Source organism: Asparagus officinalis, chromosome 9, assembly GCF_001876935.1.
Source record: "Asparagus officinalis chromosome 9, Aspof.V1, whole genome shotgun sequence".
Lineage (NCBI taxonomy): Eukaryota > Viridiplantae > Streptophyta > Magnoliopsida > Asparagales > Asparagaceae > Asparagus > Asparagus officinalis.
The window spans coordinates 34,094,183-34,115,435 of NC_033802.1; the positions used below are offsets into that span (position 1 = coordinate 34,094,183).

Below are 21,253 nucleotides of genomic sequence, written 5' to 3' on the forward strand. Positions count from 1 at the left end.
ATAAACAATCTGCACAAGTGATAGGGTACTATGATGAGCAATACACAAAGGCGATATAAGATATGAAAACAAGAATAAGAACGCCAATGCAATCACAAACACACGATATGATCACGGAGTTCGGACCTTCCGTCCTACGTCTCCGCTCCCCACTCCCGGGGAGAATTCCACTATCACAACCGGGGTTTTTACGTTCACCCGGACAACGTTTACACCTCACAGTATCGGTTTTCAACGCTCACCGATCAACGTCACTCCTCACAATCGGTACTGTATATCTGATTTTGAAACACTGTTTAAAAATATCAAATAAATTCCAAAAAATGTAAAACTTTGGGGGAATGATTGTAGACATGATAATAAACATGCTACAGCGCCTGGTTATCAGAAAGGACTTCCCAAATGAAAAATATCATCATTTTACAAAATAGTCCAAAACATGAAAATATGAGATACTTGAATTTTGATGTTTTGACATAAACCAACTTTTGAAACTTTGTGAAATATTTTTATAGACTTAGTAAAACATGTATAAACTGATATTGAAGTCTACAAACTAAGAATACGATATTTTCACAAATACAATAGAAAATGAAACCTATGAGTATGTATATGAAAATATATTTGTTTCATATCTATGTAGATAAACCAAATCACAATAATAAATATGAAACATGTAATTTCATATTTATAAACATGAAAACCAAAACTTGTGTTGTATATATATGTGATTACATATATATACAAGGAAACTAATAAAATGTGTGTGTATAGATAATTGAGCTTAGAGTACTTAACACACATAATATAAATCCTAAACTACATTACCCAAGCAATCTTGATCTTCAATTAAGCTTGACTTGGTAAACGTTGCGGATGAAGCTTGAACTTGATCTTTAACTTGAATTGTTGTATAGGCTTCAATCCGACATTCCGCCAACCTCCTTTGGATATGATCGTTGAAGCTCTATTCCATCCATCCTCCAACAACGTTATTTGTCTACAATACATAAGAATGTACAAACACTAGACAAACAACATTAGTAGTAAATTGTTTGTTAAACATCATCAAAACAAAGAGGCCAACAGTTATTTGTAAATGACATCTTGATTATTATAAATTACAGGTAGAGATTCCAAGTAAGAAAAAAAATTTAAAATTCATGTGGATCTTATGAGACGCCCCAGAGTTTAGGGGGTTATATAATAGTTTCCTTTTTATTTTTACTAGTTTTTACACACGTGCAATGCACGTGTTTTAATACCATGATTAAGTATTTTTGGCAGTTTGTGCTTATTTTTTTCTTTAAACTCTTACATCCCGATTATTTTTTATGTTTGTTTAAATAGGATACACCCAATTTAAATTTTCATGTTGATATTTGAATTGACAAAAAACAAATATAATTTAAAAATAATTTGAATTTTTATATTATTTTTGACCGATATGAAACCAAGTTTTATTTGAGAAAGTATAGCATTGCAAAGTGAAAAATATTAAAATAGTGTTATACAAGGAAGGTGAATATTTAAAACCAATATGGCAAAATAATTGATTTAAAGTATGTTAAAACGATGCAAAAGAGAATATGAAGTTTATTCCTAATCATTGATAGACTTCATAAAAAATATAAATTAAAGATTAATGCTAACTCTAGTATACTTTTATATGATAAAAACATCCACATAAGAATATAAAAGTACTAAAAAAATTCATGAAACTCCCTTCTAAAGATTCCTAATTTCACTCAAAATAATTAAACTATTCTATAAAATATTCATAAAATATTGTTTTTATTTCTTCTATTTTATTTTTTATTGAGTTAAGATCAATCCTTCTTCAGGTTTATCATTTATTATTTCTCGAACAATTCTAGAGTATTGTCTTCATCATCTACATCAATTGTGACATCAGGCTAATTTTGTATTTTTTATGCTATTATCTTTCCTAGGCTCGTTAATTTTTTATCATCTCATTTAACTTTACAAAGAAGTCAAATGTACTTATGATGTTCAACACAAACTGCTCAAAATATAGACTTTGATTTTTTTTCTATTTCAATGAGAATAAATATTAATTTCATATATATAAAATTCTTTGTGTTCCTAATTTATTACTTAAATAAATTAGAAGCTATCTCTTTATTTTCCTCTAAAATGAATTCTTCTGATGTGCATCCAATAAGAATTTCTGTTATTTCAATAATATTACCTTTGCTCTATCCCTGTCATTTTCCATAAAGATCTAAACTAAATACCTGCATTATTCATTACCAATTTCTCTTAGATTATAATATTAATATTTAATTTGAAGAACACAGTATGGAATTTATGAATACTTACTAATTTTTCTTATGTCTTCCATGGAGATTTTTTCTTTGATTAGGATAAAGTTATTAAATTATTTTTTAATGTAACTCATTCAGTGCTTCATTAATAGATATGTCTTATGTTAATGCCAATTCAAGTGATTCATTGACGTTTTCTGAATTTTAGATTTATTTCCATCACTTTCCCATTTGCAATGGAAATAACTCAATTCTTTTAAAGTTATCTCTAAATATTCTAATAGTTTCTCCATATGTAATTCCTTGTATTCTTTTACCCTATAAATATTATTAACGTCAAAGATTAAAGTTTCTAAATTAAAATCAATTAATGCTAAGGTATAATATTATAGTGTTTTATCATTTCTATGGATTTAAACATCTATCAATTAATGTTACGAATGTATTTTGGCTACCCCAACTTATTACTAAAATTATATGAAATTACTTTAATTTATATAGTGCCGATAATTTTTAATCTATAATATTTTTAAAAATTTTATCCATTAACCGGATGTTTTTTTTGCCAAGTTTTAAAATTTTAGCCCATTTTTGTGGTTTTGAACTTTGAGGGTGTGATTTATAATTTTTAAAATTTTGAAAGAGTTTTTAAAAAAAATTTGATATTAGTTTGTTAAAATATATAAAATATTAAATTTCAGCGGTCTACCAATCGACGAATTTGATGTGTGCTAGTTAAAATTTTTGAAAATTTAGAGTTTTTTTTATGATTTTTAAACTACCAATCGACGAATTTGATGTGTGCTAGTTAAAAATTTTGAAAATTTAGAGTTTTTTTTATGATTTTTAAATTTTGAAGGAGTTTTTTAAAAATTTTGAGGTTAATTTTGGCAAATTTTAATTTTTTAGGTGTGTAAGGATAATATCTTGAATTCATCTTATTTTATTTACAAATTTTAGAATTTTAGGGTGGTTTTTTATAATTTGAACTTTTGAATGTGTTTTTATAATTTTTGAGATATTGAGGGTGTTAATTAAAAAATTTAAATTTAAATGTCAAAAATTTTAGGTGTATCATGGTAATCTCTTGAATTCATCTGTGTTGTTTGTAAGTTTTAAAATTTTAGAATTTTAATGTGCTTGTCTGTAATTTAAACTTTTGAGGGTGTTTCTATAATTTTTGAGACATTGAGGTGTTATCTGTAAATTTTAAATTCTTTGCAAACTGATGTTAATTTTTTAATTTCATGTTTTTTATTTTAAGTTTTGAGACATTTGGATGAGTTTTATAATTTTGAACTTTTTAGGGTCTTTTCTGCAATTTAAAACTTTTTATGGTTTTTTTAAAATACTTCATGTATTATAATATGTTATCTACTTGTAATTTCTTTATCTTAAAAAACTAATATCATTTTTATGTTTTATATATTTTATTAATATTAGTTTTTTTAAATTGTTAAGCTAAACATGCTTCACATAGGATTAGGATAAGATATGATTATGATTAGGATAGATTAAGATATAAATAAAATATTCAAAATAGTGAAGGGTAATATTGACCATTGAAAATTAGAATTTGATTATAGATAATGTAGTTCAAACTATAAAGAGGTATATTTGTCTAAAAAAGATTTTCCGAACTCGTGCTTTTAAAGGGAGTATGAATTAGATGGTTAGTGAAAGGTGAAGCCCAACCTGCAGACTCCATCCGCCCTTTAAATTCTGCCTAACCAATCCAGGGCCCCAAAAGTCAAATTCTTTTGTTAGAGAGGGATGGCGAAGGCAGCAGAGCCGGCTGCTTCTCCTCCTAAAATCATATGGAACGAGAGAGAAAGCAAGTTTGAGACGGAGGATAAACGAGCCTACCTCCAATACTATCTCCGCGACGTGACGCCAACGGTCGAAGAAGACGAGAAGAGGAAGATCACGGTGATGGACATGGTCCACACTTTCGTGCCGGGGAGTAAAAGGGGCCTCGGCCTCGCCAACCGCCTCTGCGCTGCTGCGTTTGATCACGCTCGCCGCAATTCGTTGTTCGTCGTGCCCACCTGCTCGTACATCTCGGTAACCGCCTCTCTCTTCCTCTTATTTAGGCTGAGCGTTTCGTCGAACAGTTTGTGGGCAGTTCGTTTTGCGGGATGCCGGGCTTAGAAATTGGCAATTCTCGTAGAGTTGTAAGGTGGGGGTATCAGAGTTAAGATTAAAATTTGAATTCTCGCTGATATTTTGACAATTGTCGATGAGAGCTGTGTTGTGGGTTCCTTTCTGACATTTTGACACTCATGTTGCTCTGAACCACATTTTCATTGGAACATAAATTTTGCTAGACAATCTCATTCAACCCAATCATCAATAGCGTAGTCTATAGAATCTTTCTTATTGTCATCTATTTTCTCCTTACACTATAGTTTCAGCAGCTTAAAATAAGATAGGGTTAATTGCAAACAGACGCTGTGTAGTTCTATTTGTGCAAGTAGACACCCTCTAGTACTGATCCAAGCTTGAACAGTGAATGGACCTCTTAGTGGACTTTCCCGACTCTTTTAAAACGCAAAAGAAATTAGCAATTTGGGTCTATCCTCACCGATAGAACTATACGGGGCTTATCCGCCATCTCAAAACATTTTAAACAATTCTAAGAGTCCAAAAAGAAAAATTCATTCAACGGGTCTTTTTGCACAAATAGAACTAAATGGATTCTATTTGCAACTGGGTGATACTACAAGGGGTATATTAATATTCGCACTTAACCCAATAAGATTTGATATGTTAGACTTTCCCTCCTTGTCCAAATATGGAATAGCAACACTGTCTTTTCTTCCTTCCGTGATTATTCATAGGGATCCATCTTGAACATCCAAACACAGACCCTAGGAATATCAGTAAAAGGGAAGCTAATATTTGATTGAACTACTCAGATGTCAAATATAGCGAGCATCAAGAACATAGGCTGTTTCCTTGCATTAGAACTCATCTCTAAAAATGATTTACCTCATTCACCCACACATAAAGTTATACAAAGGTACTTTAATTTTTCCTTTTGCTGATATTCCTAGAGCCTAGTGCAATTGTCAAAGTATGGATCAGTACAAGTAGATAGAGTTCACTTACATCAATTTATTAACCTTGTTTTTTGTCTATACTCTGAAAACATCTCAGTCTCAATCTACCTGCTGTGATGCTTTCTAATGTTTCATATCCTTTTTTTTTCTTGTCAGTCAAATCTCGATCAAACTGTTTATTACCACCTGACTTTTTTCTAATTTTGGTCTTTGGGTGACAATTTTTGCAGGATACCTTTCTTCCTCGGAATCCTTCGTGGATGTCAGTTGTGTACAGTGAGGATCTGAAGTCTTCCATGTAAAGTATGTTGAATGCTTCTTTTCAAAGTGATGTTTGTGTTGCGTGTTTATGAATCTTTATTGACTGAAATCCTGGTTGTAGTTTTTATCCCTGTAATTTTATCTGTGTGTCCGTGGGGCCTTCTTGAGATGCTTCAGTAAATAAATTATATACTTGCATTGGACTTGTCATCATGCGTCAATAGTATATTGATTGAAATCCTAGTTTGTAGTCATAGTTAATCGTGATGATGGAAAAATTCTGCTTACCATTCTGATTTTGATTAGTTAAGTTTCCTTTTCTTGTACTAATGTTTCTCTCAGAGTGCACATTAATATAAGGATCTCAAGCTTCTTAGGAAACTGAAATAGCAGTGAGAACTTCAAATTGCCTCATGACTCTTTCTCTATTGTGCTTTCTTGCTGATAAGATATAGTCTAAGTGAAATAAGCATAATCAACATATCAGCATCTTTTTTGTTGACAAACGAAAAAGATGATAGAAGAAATTTGAAAATTTTCTGATAGAAATACTCTGCGAAAATGGCAATTTTAAGAACAATGATCAATAAGACTGAAATTTACTGACTTCTTCTTTAGATATAATAGAGAACAATAACATAGAGAAGTCTTGAAGAAGGGAGTATTAAAATTCCACTGAACAATCATTACTCGAGTGATGCATGAGTTGAGATCCAACTTCCAAACCCTACATATTTCTCAGAATGGCCTGCATTTCCGAAGGAGAGGTAGAGGAACAGGATGAAGAAGAAGCTAAAGCTGTTCATGATTAATACTAAAAAGGAGGTCAATGTCCTAAAGATAGATTTAAGCATTCAAGTTAAAGAACTAAGAAACAAATAACTGTACACTACGTGATATGAATTGATTCATAAATCTCATCTCATATATAAGGAATAAACTTGTTACTGAAGTTTTCATTCAGGACAAAAACAATGGAGTATGGTCTAGGAAGTCTCAGGTTCAAGCCCTTAAACAGCGATCAAGTAGCGGGAGTAATACTTTTCTTTTATTTGTTTCACAGATTTTTAAGAAAAGGAGTGAAAGTAGTACTTTTCCTTTCAATTCTTTGGTTTTTCTGTTTGTAGTCTGAAATTTATGGTTTTTTGGTGAACACGTTTCCTTGCGTGCTGTTTGGTTCGTTTGAAAAAGCTGAGAAGCCCTTTTCGTTGCTTTGACATGCTGACCAGCAATGCGAAATGGAGTATGGGCTTTTCAATTTTCAGGTTTGGCTTGCAAATAGAAAATGGGAAATGGGTTGTAGAAAAATAGATCCACATCAGATAGTGGGAAACGACCCATTTCCAACAAAAACAAAGAGAACTAGGCTGGTAGTTGATTTCTCTCCCTCAAACGTTTTCTTCGGTGTGATTTCTTTTTTTTAGGAAAACTGGGAACGGTTAGGATTACCGCTCATTCTTCCCCCTTCTCTCAACTTGGCGCCTCCATTCCTCCTACATATATCTTTTACTAGCAATTTACTGAAGGGATTTTTGACCATTTTGAGTCCATGATGGAGATCCTTGATATTAATCATTCTTCGATGATTTTGGAGTCAAAATTGGGAGTTTGTGAAACTTGCTTCTTGTCTTTAAAAGACACATCCTTTTGGGAAAATCTCACTCTGGTTAACGAGTTGCTCTGATATTTAGTTGGTTTGAGGATGATCTACTAATTAACTATGGTGATTGCACAATTTCTCTCCGTCCTACTTTCCACACCAATTCTGGGAGTGTATTAAGGTATTTCCTTGCGCTTTATTGAGTTATTTGTTGATTTTTCATAGTTAGTTCTACTATATGTCGATCAGTTTTATTTTTCCATAAATATCTTATAGGTTGGACGTGTAAGCTAATATGAATGTAAGCTCTAGATCATAGTGAACAGATCTATAAAGTTTCTGTCTTTATAATGGCAAATAATGATTTGCTGTCATCTCAGGTTTAGATCTTGTTGTATTCTTCTTCTTAAGACCTCTCTCAATGTATCGGATCCTTTGAATCTGGAACTTCATTATTCATTTATGCAACATTCTTAAGTTTTCTTTACAACAAATATCATGCATTTTATTTGCAGCCCTTTATGAAATCGAGTACATTCTGCAGAAAATTGGAAATGTTCATGTTAAAAACTAGGGAATATTAAGATGAAGTCACGTTTGGTAAATATCAAATTCTATCCAAAGAAATTATGAATTAGTGATTAGTTAACCTCTTACATGATATCTACACATTAATCAAAGAAATTATGACTTAGTGATTAGTTAACCATACCAAATATCCTTCAGGACAATGTTTGCTAATATGGCTGAATAGTTCATATTTGTCAGCTGAAATAGTCAATTGTGTTATGATTCTTTCATTTGAACTATATCCTTACTATTTGTCCAAGTGCTGAAAATGATGGTACTTATTTTTCTGTCCACGATATGCACCAACTAAATGTTATCGAAGCTTTATTCAGAATTGTTATTTGGCAGAAGTAGTACTGAAAATGGAGTTGTCAAAAGATAATTTACCCAAAATTTCTTTGTTGGAGCAGAACTGTTATATTGAATAGATTTGAACCTGCTTTTATTCTTATTATCTCCAGATTCTATCCTAACTGATGGCCTGGTGCAGCTTGCCATTTGAAATTTCTTGTTCGACTTTTTCCAACTTGCTAATGTCTTATGTGGCTTGCATGTTTGTGACATAGCTTAATGTCCATTGCTTAGTTGAATTTATATCAGCTTAATATGGTTTACTAATTTAAAGTGAAAATATGACAGATTTAACATCTGCCATATATTCAAATTTAGAGCACTTGGTTAAAATGTGCCAGGGATTGCGCTATCTATTTTTGTTATAATTCTTACATCCAAGAGGAGAATGCAAGCTAGACGTAGATCTGTAGGCAGCAGACCAAGTGAGGAAAAAAAAGCAAGACAAAAGTAGAATTGAACACATAGAGCTTTAATATAATGGACTTAGTGATAATTACGTAGACTATATTAGAATGTAGAGTGGTGCTTTTGTGAAAGTAGCAAAGATCATGAGATAAAATGGACTACTAAAAGACTAGAGAAATATAACAGTAAAAGAGCAGCTTATCACATTAGCCACAGCTCCATTGTGTCCAACTTCATGTGCATGCATTATGATATTATTCTTGTCCCAGTTCATCTTGGGCATATCCATGCAGTAAGGACACATCTAACACCCATTTCAATCTCTAATATTCAAAGCATTAGCTTTTAGCGTTATCCATGCTTCATGAATTAAATTATCAATTTTATCTTGCTCTTGATGTTCATCTGTGTCGAAGTAGGTTTTTTAGATTTACTGATTCTTCCAAGTTGAGACGAAAAAGGTAAAGCAAGCTGTCAACTGAGCCGAAAAAGGTAAAGTGTCAATATTCTTACCTTTGATGGTGGTGGAGATGATGATTCACCAATATGTCATCCTTTCTTAATCAACTTTTTTCCTAGTTTTGTTTTGGTATGCGATGGATACTGGGACATTTAGTCAATGGTTGAAATATTGTTCAATATTGATGACAACATTTATTTTGATTGATATTTTGCTTCTGGTATCGCTCGTGGCATTGGATCCTACCCGGTTGTGTTTCTTTTATTGAACTCAACTACTCAATCTCAATTAATGAGGCATTTATGGTGTATATTTATTATTTAGGACTTAATCTACCATGTGTACAGTACATGAGGTTTTGTTAAGTTTGGTCGGTTATAAAACCATAGGCGATGATGAGGTCAAAAAATATTGAAGTAACAACCTACATCTTTTCATAAGATGTATTGGATTGCTTTCCGTAATGATAACGACCTTGTAGGCTGTCTAAAAATTACTATAGATGGCTGATCCCCATCAAACACCGATGATGAAAGTTACAAACATGCCTATAAATAAATGTATTTTGAGCCTTTTTTATTTTCGTGTCACATTGGTTGTTATAATGAATCAAGTTATTTATAGGTTTTGTGTGAATTTTCTGCTAATTCAGGTTCATATTTCATACGGGTTATGCCCAATCATGTTATTTACAGGTTTGGTATGATATTTTATGTCATACAAATTGTTATGATGAATCAAGCTATTTATAGCTGCTAAGTCAGGTGCGCAGGTCATACGGGTTATGAGCAATCATGTTATTTACAAGTTTGGTATGATTTTGTTGGCCTTTTTGTTTTGATGATGTTTTAACAAATAATTTATAACTAATATCGTTTTTCTAGTGTTTGTGTTTTCTTATTTATTGTAGACAAACAATGAGTCGGAGGTTGGATGGAATTGAGCCTACACGATCACATCAAATGGAGGTTGACGGAAATAGTGGATTGAAGTCATTTGCAATTCAAGTCACATACGAGATCAAGCTTCGTCCAATTTACCAAGTCAAGCTTATTGTAGAATCAAGATTGCTTGGGTAGTGAGTGGATGGGGATGTGACACATCACTACCAAATACAAAATTTGTGCTTGGTACCAAGCATATCCATATTTCTCTCTCTCTCTATATATATATATATACACACACACACACACACACACACACACACACACACACACACACACACATCTTGGTTTTTTGTTTTCAAGCTTATATAAATATAAATTTGTGAAAATGTTGAGTTATTTGTTTATGAACTTAACAATCATTATATACATCTTTCATTAAGTCTATATAATCATTTTATAATGTTTCAAAACATGGTTTAGTTAAAATGTCAAAAACAAGTGTTCATTTTTATGTTTTGGACTAGTTTTGTAAAATGATGAGTTTTCACTATTAAGAAGTGTAATTTTAAAAAATCTTTTTGTAACATGTTCATTTATATGTTTACAATCATTTCCTAAAGTTTTACAATTTTTAGAATTTATTTGTTATTTTTAAAGGCACTTTAAAAATCAGTTTTACTATTCATTACAGGCTGATGTTATGTTATCAGTCGACTGATACAAGTGTTCAGTCGACTGAAGAAATCGCTTGGAATTGCAAAAAGTTTCTGTTTTTTTCAGTCGACTGATGAGGTCTTCAGTCGACTGATGTGTTGTGAGCTGCCTGTAACGATCAGTTCATTAGTCGACTGATCCATCCCGTCAGTCGACTGATGGTCTGTAACGGCTATATTTTTAGTTTTCGTTATTTGTCTTTTTTTCTTGGTTTTTCTTGGTTTTTGGGCTTTGTCTTATGATCCTATATATACCCCTTGCACTCTAACATTCTAGAAAAATTAAGAAGTGTTTAAAACAAGATTACAAGAGTTTAAAGTTTGTTTAAAAGTTTGTTTGAGTTTTAAGTTTGTGAAGAAATTTTCACAAGAGCTAGAAGAGATCATTCTTTGGTGTTTGAGCTTCAACTCATCTATCTCTCTCTCTCTCTCTCTCTCTCTCTCTCTCTCTCTCTTGATCTATAGAGAAGTTTTCCTTAAACTCAATTCAAACTATTTATTGTTTTGATCTTAATTTTCATAAGCTAGATTTCATATTGAGTTTAGTTATTTTTATTGATACTCTTTGTTACACACACCCACATTGAGCTTTTAGTATTTTCATACATAATATATTTGGGGTTATCAGATTGTAACATTGAGTTGGGCTTAATTGAGTTCTCACCTTGTTTAGAGAACAATCATTTGTTGTAGAGCTTAATTGTGAGGTCACATTATATTACACAAATACACCAAGAGGAGTGTAGAGGTGAGAGACATGGTCGGTCCCAAGAGGAGTGGGATCGGTGGTAAAGCTTAGAGGTAGGTCATAATTCCGAGTACTTGAGGAAGACATGTGAGAGGCCAACACTTGAGGTGGGATTTGTGTAGTTACATTGTGAGTGATTGTGAACGTTGATCGGTGAGCGTTGAAAACCGATATTGTAAGGTGTAAATGTTTTTTGGGTGAGCGTCGAAAATCAGTTGTGATAGTGGAGATCTCCTCGAGGTGAGGAGCGGAGACGTAGGTCAAGTGGTAGACCAAACTCCGTGATTATATCGTGTGTTTGAGTTTGCCTTGGCGTTTTGTTTGCGCTTATTGTTCATTATTGTCTTTGTCTATTACTCATTGTTTATATTGCTCACTATCTTTTTTATAGTTTATTTGCTCTTATTTTCATATCCTTACATATATATCTTGTTGCATATCATATTTGTTAGGATATTTGTTAATAAGTTTTTAATTACTATAAAATCAGATTAGATTAGCATAAATCCTATTCACCCCCCTTTAGGGTGCTTTCAATTGGTATCAGCTCTTGGTGCTCTTTGATTTGAGGTTTAATCGCCTTGAGTTAAAGATCCAAGTTTTTATATGTTGCTAATCTAGTTTTGATTACATTTGTATCTTGCTTGCATAATATATTATGGATATGCACGGTGCACCTAGCTGAGGTTATGCCATTAATGTTGCTCCAAAATTAGATAATTTCTTCTATGCTTAATGGTGTGTTAGATTTAAATTATTTTTTTAGATCTATACATTTCGATTTGTGGAAAATTATAGATGATGCTTATATTGTACCTACTTTGGAGAAATCCAATTGGAGTAAAAATGATAAAAAATTATTTACAATGAACAAGATTTTTTTATTAAAATATTTGCTAAATACTTTTGACTCATCGTTTTCTAACAAGTTTGTTCATTTTAATAGTGCTTACACTTTATGAAAATTTATTAAAGCGCATTAAGGGAACTTGGAGGCGATGCGACAAGCTTTGGATGCTTCCTCTTCAAGTTCTATTGGAGCATCATACGCACGTCCACTAGGGGATAACCCTAATGTGGTAAGTGATTCCGATTTCGAAAGTGAACTTATAATTAATGAACTCACATGTGCATATGATAGGTTAATGCATGCTTACACTAAGTTACTTAATAATTTTGTAGACTTAAAAAGCAAGCATGTTAGTTTAAAATTCGATCATGAGTCGCTAGCTTCCAAACTTGATATAATTATCAAAGAGAATGCTATTTTGAAGGAAAACAATGAGTTGTTAAGTTTGGAAAATAATAACATGTTTTTATCTATTGCTACCATAACTCATGCTAATAATGATGCCATGCTAGAAGTAGAATGCATTAGAAATGAATTTGATTCTTTTAAGAATAATCATATATTCTTTACTTCTATTATCAATGATGTTGTATCTAATGATGAGTTGAATCATGTGAAAAACCGCATATCTTGTTTAGATTCAACCTTAAACACATGCATTGATAATCATAAGAAACTTATGTGTGAAAAACCGCATATCTTGTTTAGATTCAACCTTAAACACATGCATTGATAATCATAAGAAACTTATGAACAAGTGTGCTAAATCTAGTGCTACAATTTCTAAATCACCTACACACTATGCACACTTGTATAACAAAGTTTACAAGTATTCTATTTATGATCGTAAAGACCATTTATCTAAATTTTGCTATGATGCACAGAAATCTAAAAATGCTAATATCAATGCTTCTTGTGCATCTCATAAGACTTCTTCATCACACACATATGTACATGCACACACTCATAAAGTTTATCATAAGCATGCTCATGTGTTTAAATATGATCTTGGTAGTCGTTTAGGTCATTTGGCAAAATTTTGCTTTAATTTAAAAAAAGATTCTTTTTTGTCAAATGCTTCTAAAAGACCACATATTTTTTAATGTAATATTTATGATATATTTAGCCACTTAGAAAAATTTTGTTTTGATAATGTTTCTCATTTGCAAAGAGCTTCGCATAAAATATCTTTATTTGCAAATGATTTCCATGCATGCCCACTTGGTCAACACAAACCCTTTCACCCTTTTCATTACACCTATTGCAACCGAAAAAGTCATTTTTATAATTTTTATTTTGACCATGTTAGTGCACCACATGTGTCCAAACAGGATCATTACCCAAGGGCTTTGAGCGTTAATGATAGGAGTTATATCCCTAAACAATCCAACACCAAGAATGTTTGAGTGCCAAAATCCTTTTAAATCAAGATTTTAAATATTTTCATTTTTTTTTCTTGGTTTTGAAAAATGTGTTTTGAAATTTTTGGAATATGAAAACGATTTTTTTATCAATTCTTTTGTTTTCATGATTTTTTGTTTTGATTGTCATTAGAGGTTTGTGTTTGAGCAACCCCCGGGTTTATTGGGTGTTTATTTCCCAAATTATGTTTATCGGGTACTAAAAATATTTATATTGGTTGGAACAAGTTTAAGAGCTTGATATAGTTGCCACTCTTGCCTTCTTGTCAAATATGACAAAAAAAATTTTAACTTAGATTTTGATTTATGAATTCATTTGTTTTATTTGTTTTCATTTAAAAACTTTTTCATGATTCTTATGTTCTTCATTTTCTTGTTTTCATAAATCTATTTATACATTGTTTTTATGTTTGTATAATGAGACACTATTTTCATAATGATATATTTATATGTGTCCTCATTATCTTTTTGTATGTGAGTTTTGCCTAGTATGTTTTAATATATGCTTTCTCACATGTTTGCCTTAGTATTCACTTCATATATTCCATAAGGCATTTTGATAGGGGGAGCTTTTTCCTATTTTTGTTTTATACTCACCATGCTTATAGGTAGGGGGAGCCTTCGCTCTCTTCTTTCTTCCATTTTCTCCATTTTTGATATTACCAAAGGGGGGAAAACAAGTGGATTGTGAGTATATTTATGAGTATTGTGCTTTATTATATATTTTATATATTCTTTATGTAAATTGTTGTCATCATCAAAAAGATGAAGATGGTTGGTCTTTTTGTTTTGATGATGTTTTAACAAACAATTTATAACTAATATTGTTTGTCTAGTGTTTGTGTTTTCTTATTTATTGAAGACAAACAATGAGCCAGAGGTTAGATGGAATTGAGCCTACACGATCACATCAAATGAAGGTTGGCAGAAATAGTAGATTGAAGCCATTTGCAATTCAAGTCATATACAAGATCAAGCTTCGTCCAATTTACCAAGTCAAGCTTATTGTAGAATCAAGATTGCTTGGGTAAATTAGTTTATGTGTTATATTATGTGTGTTCAATACTTTAAGCTCAATCACATACATACATACAAGTTTTGGTTTCTTATATATATATATATATATATATATATATATGAGAAAAATGGGTATGTTTGGTACCAAGTATAAAAAGTTATGATTGGTAGTGAGGTGGCATAATCCCATCCACTCACTCAAATGGTTGCATATCCCTATGCCCTCCTCAACCCAAGTGAATGTGGTCCCCCATTTGAGTAAGTGTATGCTGTCTAAAAATCACAATAGATAACTGATCCTCACCAAGTTTCAATGATAAAAGTTACAATCAGATGACTTTCGTGCCGACAAATGAAAGCTGCAAATGGAGGGCTTTTCACATAGATCGAGAAGAGTTACAATTCAGCGACACTTCCGACAACTGATGAAAACTCTATTTAGTGGTCTTCACAATCAACAGTGAGAGTTACAATCTGACGACTTTCACACTCCACAACAGCTAAAACGAGGATTACTGAACAATGGTCCTTGCAACGTTTCACAGAAGAGGTTACAAGTCAGCTAACTCTTTCTAAACGCGGAACTTATCTTCGCGTTACGATTCTTGAAACGTAGGCGACCCTCGCGTTTCCAAGCTGCAACAAGCAAAACGCGAGCGGCCCTCGCGTTTTTGACGTTCAGTCAACACCCAACTTCGCGTCTCAATTCTAAGACACGAAGTTAGGGTCCTGAACGTCAAATTGGGCATTTGACTCATTCAAACATGAGTGGAACGTTTCCAAAACCGTTTTCCCCACGATCTGAGGAAATCACGCCCACTTAGGAGCGAATTAAGGGGGCAGTTACAACCCCTTATCCCCCTATAAAATCTCAACAAACTCAACAGAGTTAAAGGTTCGGTTCCTTGAGGCAGGGAAAAAGGTTCGGTGAAGTTGGTTCCCAGAGGCTGAAGATCGGATTTTGGAGGATCTTCTAGATATCAACAGCATCAAGGCAGTTCAATTCAGCTTTGGGGCATTAATCGACAGTTAAGGGCGAATCTTGGAGGAGATTAGTATCCTCAATTTCAGCAACAAACAAATACATTTTGGCTTATTAACCGATTATTCGGTTTTAACAACTCTCTACACAGAGTTCTAACTCGTTCTGAGTTCTTAAACTCGTTAAGAGTTATTCCTCAAACTTACTACGAAAGTTCATCGTTCCCACGAGATAAAAAAGGTCGGATCGTCAACGGAGAGCAAATTCGACACAAACATTCGAAGGAGGCACTCCATCGCTATCGAGAAGAACCCAGTTTTAAACAAAGGGAAGAATCCAGATCATTTTCTTCTCTTTTGTAATCAGAAAATCCAATTATAACTGAGATTAAAGGAATACAAATTAATTTTTCTTTTATTTTTCTTGCTACAAATTTTCCAACAAACAAAAGATGGCGACTCCGATGGGGATTAGCTTCTCTGACGAAGAAGTGGTGGCGCAATCTGACGTCCACCTCACGGGAACAACTGTTGAAACTCTCATCGTGGAGTTTGACCAAGCCAAATACGAGGAAGGACGTCCACCTCACGGGAACAACTGTTGAAACTCTCATCGTGGAGTTTGACCAAGCCAAATACGAGGAAGCCCTCTCCTCTGGATCATGAAACTCTCATCGTGGAGTTTGACCAAGCCAAATACGAGGAAGCCCTCTCCTCTGGATCACTTAGCCCTAAGGCTAGGCGCGACACCCGCAAGATCTCCAAAGAGATCAAAACTGTTGCTGAAACGCTAAAGAAAGCCCTCTCCTTTGGCCAAGATTCGTCAAACAACCCCTCTGCCTCAGGAGCGGGCTTAGCCTCTGCCGAACTCGTCCAACGAGTTGAACGTTCCACGTCCACGTCAATACGACGTGCTACGGGCCATAAACGGCCTATAGAGGAGACGAGCTTCATAAACGCCAACGACGCTGTTGCCAAGGCTTTGAAACAAGCCAAAAAGAACGCCGCTCAAAGACGGAGAAGATCCATACGAAGAGCGCATCTTCGAGAAAGCCGAACTCTTGCCCAACGCGAGGATCGCGTTTTAGAGGCTTTGCCCGAGCACATCGTTTCCACCTCGGAACGCACGCTTCGCGGCAATGAGCTCAACTACGAGCCTCGGCTAATACAGCTGAAACGCGACCCTCAGTGGTGCGTTATTCCTCCAAAACGCAACCCTCAGGAAAGTGCTGCCAAAAATAAACACACACCTCACATGTGCGTTCAAACAAAACATGACCCTCAAATGTCTGTTTCACCAACCAAACGCGACCCTCAGGGGTGCGTTCAACCAAAACGTGACCCTCAGAGGTTTGTTTCATCATTTAAACGCAGGCCTCGGCCTAACGTTTACAAATCCAAACGCGACCCACATGTTTCTTCTCAAGAACTCGACCCTCATGTTTCCTCTCAAGGACGCGACGTGGTCCGCCAAGGTCGACATGGGTTTAAAATCCATGTTCGATAAGAATCAGTCTTACCCACTCAAGAGCAGAGGGTGTCATCTCCTTCCTCGCGCTCAGAAAGAGACCCCTCTCAGGTGTCTGACTTGCGGGAATTGCTATCAAGGGGCAAACTGTCACAGCAAGCGGTTCATTCATGCCAATGTGAGCGGCTCATTTTCGCAGTCCTTTCAGAATGCCATTGTTGTGCATCCGTACCTCGGCAATCTGTGTTCAACAGATTGGCGAATACCGTTAGACCGGCCAAACGACAATGTCGCCACAAAAAGAAGATAGGCGAAACTGAATACCCTGAAGTCACTATAAATGTGATAGGTAGAGGGAAGGCTTCAAATCCCGGTGCTGATGAGTCGTAAAGAAGTCATTCCCCGATTGTTCGGGAAATTTGTGACGAGTTCGAAGGAGTATACCGACATACTCGGACTCAGATAGGAACCATTTCCTCGGTTAACTACCAAAGGTTGGCCAAGGGGGTCATTTCCGATGATGAACATTCGGCAATTGCCGAATCTCAATCTTCAAGCTCCGTCGTGGCACGAGAAGCACCCATTTACATGGCTGGAGGCCCCGACGACTTAGCAAAGAGAGTTGACGAGCATCACGTAATGCTCCAGGCATAGCAAGAAACACTTCTTTAGATGAAGGATATGTTAGCCCAGCTTCTTGCAGAAAAAGGTCAAAGGCCCGAGTCTTCCCGGAGGACAATTTCAAAGGGAAAACAAAAGGCACACGAGAATTCGGAACATGAAACTCACAACCTGGAATCCTCTTCTGAAAACGAGAAGGAGATGGAAAGAGAACCGAATCCTCAGTCAGCTAAAGTGGATGAGCTAGAAGCCCGCCTAAACGCAATCGCCAACAGAAGCGAGTTTCGCGAGGAAGGAGTGATACGGCCTTATCCTGCCGAATGGGATACGACTCCCTATCCGCCAAAATTTAAGGTCCCAACTCTGCAGCCATTTGATGGCACAGGTTCACCAAATCAGCACATCTACTACTTCAAGTCTTAGACCGGAGACGTAGTAGCGAACAACGCCATTTTAACTCGGCTGTTCATCGGCACTCTCAAGGGTGTCGCTTTCGAGTGGTTCATGAAATTGCCTGTCGGATCTATTCAGAAATGGGTAGATCTAGAAAGGCTTTTCTTAGCCAGGTTCTTCGAGGATGACACGGAAGTCTCAATCCCGACTCTTCTCGCCACCAAGCAAAAGAAGGGAGAATCTATCAAGACTTATGTGGAGAGATTCCGCAGCATGGCATTGTGATGCCCTTCAGGAATGACCCAATCAACTTTGGTTGAAACTTGCAGGCACAACTTGCAGACCCAGCTCCTTGCTCAGATGGGGGTAGCGGAATGTCTCTCCTGAAGACAACTGGTTTCGTAAGGAGAACAAGCCGATGAAATTGTTGCTTGAGTTAAAGCTGAAGAAGTGACACAACCCAAGCCGCAGCAACAACGCAACCAGCATAATGCCCCGCGGTCTAAGGGAAAGGAGACTTTGGCGGCTGACGTCAACACGCGAGCACCACCACCTGCTAAGCAAGGCAAGGCACCGAATCAACAAAGAGTGTCCAAGCAGTATTCATTTAAAGAAGAGCATGTGGACACATTGTTCCAGTTACTTCGGAAGAACAACAAGCTACAGCTTCCCGAAATCTGGAAGCCGGATGAAGCAGGGAATGTGGATGACCCTAATTATTGCCGCTATCACAGGTTCATAGGACATCCTACCAGAAAGTGCTATGTCTTCAAAGACATCCTGCAAAATTTGGTGAATGCTAATGTGCTCACCTTGAAGCCCGAGCAAAAGACTGTATCCACCAATATGATAGCGGTCCAATTTGGTGACTTCCCTCCGGTGGCGACTACAGATGATGTTGTCCCCATTCATAAAGGAGAAATACGCCTGAAAAACACTGACTTATACAGTCAGGAGGACATGGGATTAGTACCCTTCACTATCCCAAAATGGGAGATCATGTGGGTCCATCCCGACCTAGTTGAAGATCAACAATGGACGAAAACCACGTCCAAAAAGAATAGTTGAAGATCAACAATGGACGAAAACCACGTCCAAAAAGAAGGGAGGCAAGGCTAAGTCATCCAACATGATTAGCCCCTCTATTAATGAGAAGGGAGGCAAGGCTAAGTCATCCAACATGATTAGCCCCTCTATTAATGAGAATGATGATCATCTCAAATCTCTTACCGACTCAGAAGAAGAGAGGATTACCCTGGCGGCATACCCAGGAGGCAACCCTGGCACTCGGTCAGGAAAAGCTTACCTAAGGGACTATGATCAGAACGCTCAAGAAGCTGAAGAACAGCTCCAAGACGCTGGGGGTTTTGTACCGAAGAAGACAGTTGATAAAGGGAAACAAAAGAAGATCCGGTTCAACAAAAATCTTCTCCAAGAATCCGGAGAGTCAAGCGCTCCCTTCCAATTCAATGTCATGGCGCAGCTGGCCAACATACCGGCCAGGATTACTCTATATAAGCTCCTAAGGTTGTCCAAAACCACCAATGAAGCTCTAATTGAAGCATTAAAGAATACAGAGAGTTTTATTACACAAGTCGCACCCATCCCTGAAGCTTCTGTAGATCAACCTTGCCTGCAATGCCTACAAACAGCAAGAAGTCTACCGTGCATATCATTCACTCCGAAAAATATGCAAGTGAAACACAAACATGACAGACCTTTGTACTACACAGGGTACATCGGGTCATCATAAATCAATCGTGTCCAAGTTGACATGGGCTCAGCGCTCAGCATCATGCCCTAAAAAGAACGGTAAGGTCCGGATATGTATCGACTTTCGTGACCTTAATGTAGCTTGTCCAAAAGACGAGTTTCCTCTTCCCATCACCGATGTCATGATCAACAATACCTGCGGATATGAAAGGATGTCTTTCATGGATGGATTCTCCGGATACAATCAAATCAAGATGTATCCTGAAGACGAAAAGCATACTGCGTTCAGAACTCCACTGGGGGTGTATTACTACACAGTGATGCCCTTTGACTTGAAAAACGCAGGTGCAACTTATCAACGTGCAATGAACGCCATCTTCCGCGAACATCTGCGTAAGAAGATAGAATGCTACGTTGACGACATAGCAGTAAAAAGCCAACATAAAGGTGTTCATCTTACAGACTTGAAGACAATGTTCGATATCATGCGAGCACATCAGCTGAAGATGAACCCGACAAAATCGTTCCATGGGGTATCAAGCGAAAAATTCCTGGGATTTATCGTCACATCCAAGGGAATTTCTTTTGATCTAGAGAAAGTGCGTGCCATTCAAGATATGCTATCTCCGAAGAATCTCAAAGAACTCAGAGGTTTGCAAGGCAGATTGGCCTACATCCGGAGATTCATATCCAATCTCTCGGGGCGTTGCTAACCTTTCTCTAAGCTCATGAAGAAAGGAGTATCCTTTGTTTGGGATGGGGATTGCCAAAGAGCATTCGAAAGCTCATGAAGAAAGGAGTATCCTTTGTTTGGGATGGGGATTGCCAAAGAGCATTCGAGGAGATTAAGAAATATCTCTGTTTGGGATGGGGATTGCCAAAGAGCATTCGAGGAGATTAAGAAATATCTCACCCAACCGCCGGTTCTCGTGGCCCTAATATCGAGAAAATCATTCCTGTTATACGTGAGAGCTATGGACCATTCTCTTGGAGCCTTATTAGCTCAGAACAATGATCAAGGCCAAGAGCAATCCATCTATTACCTAAGCAGGACCATGATGGGAGCCGAACACTTGTATAATCCGGTCGAAAAAGAATGTCTCGCTTTGGTATTCGCAGTTCAAAAGATGCGACATTACCTGGTAGGATAAACAATTCATGTCATTTCTAAGGTAAATCCTTTGAGAGTTCTGATGACGAAACCATCGTCTCTGAATTGCCGAGTGGCAAAGTGGGCAATCCTTCTATCACAATATGACATGCAATTCATGCCCTAGAAGACTATTAAAGGCCAAGCGTTGGCAGACTTCTTAGCCGATCATCTAGTGTCAGGAACATCTAAGTTGTACGAAGAATTACCCAACGAAGTTGTTGAAACTTACGTCACCCAAGAAGCTATGCAAATATGGAAGTTATTCTTTGACGGTGCATCTAGAGCAAA

The 21,253-nt window shown here is 35.9% G+C and overlaps 1 protein-coding gene across 1 annotated transcript; it reads left to right on the top strand.

Moving 5' to 3' along the window:
• LOC109824058 (acetyltransferase At1g77540-like) lies at positions 4,013-5,824 on the top strand. The gene is made up of 2 exons (XM_020390581.1): positions 4,013-4,352; positions 5,581-5,824. The coding sequence occupies exons 1-2, from the start codon at positions 4,062-4,064 to the stop codon at positions 5,650-5,652; spliced, it is 363 nt and encodes a 120-aa protein (XP_020246170.1). The 5' UTR covers positions 4,013-4,061; the 3' UTR covers positions 5,653-5,824.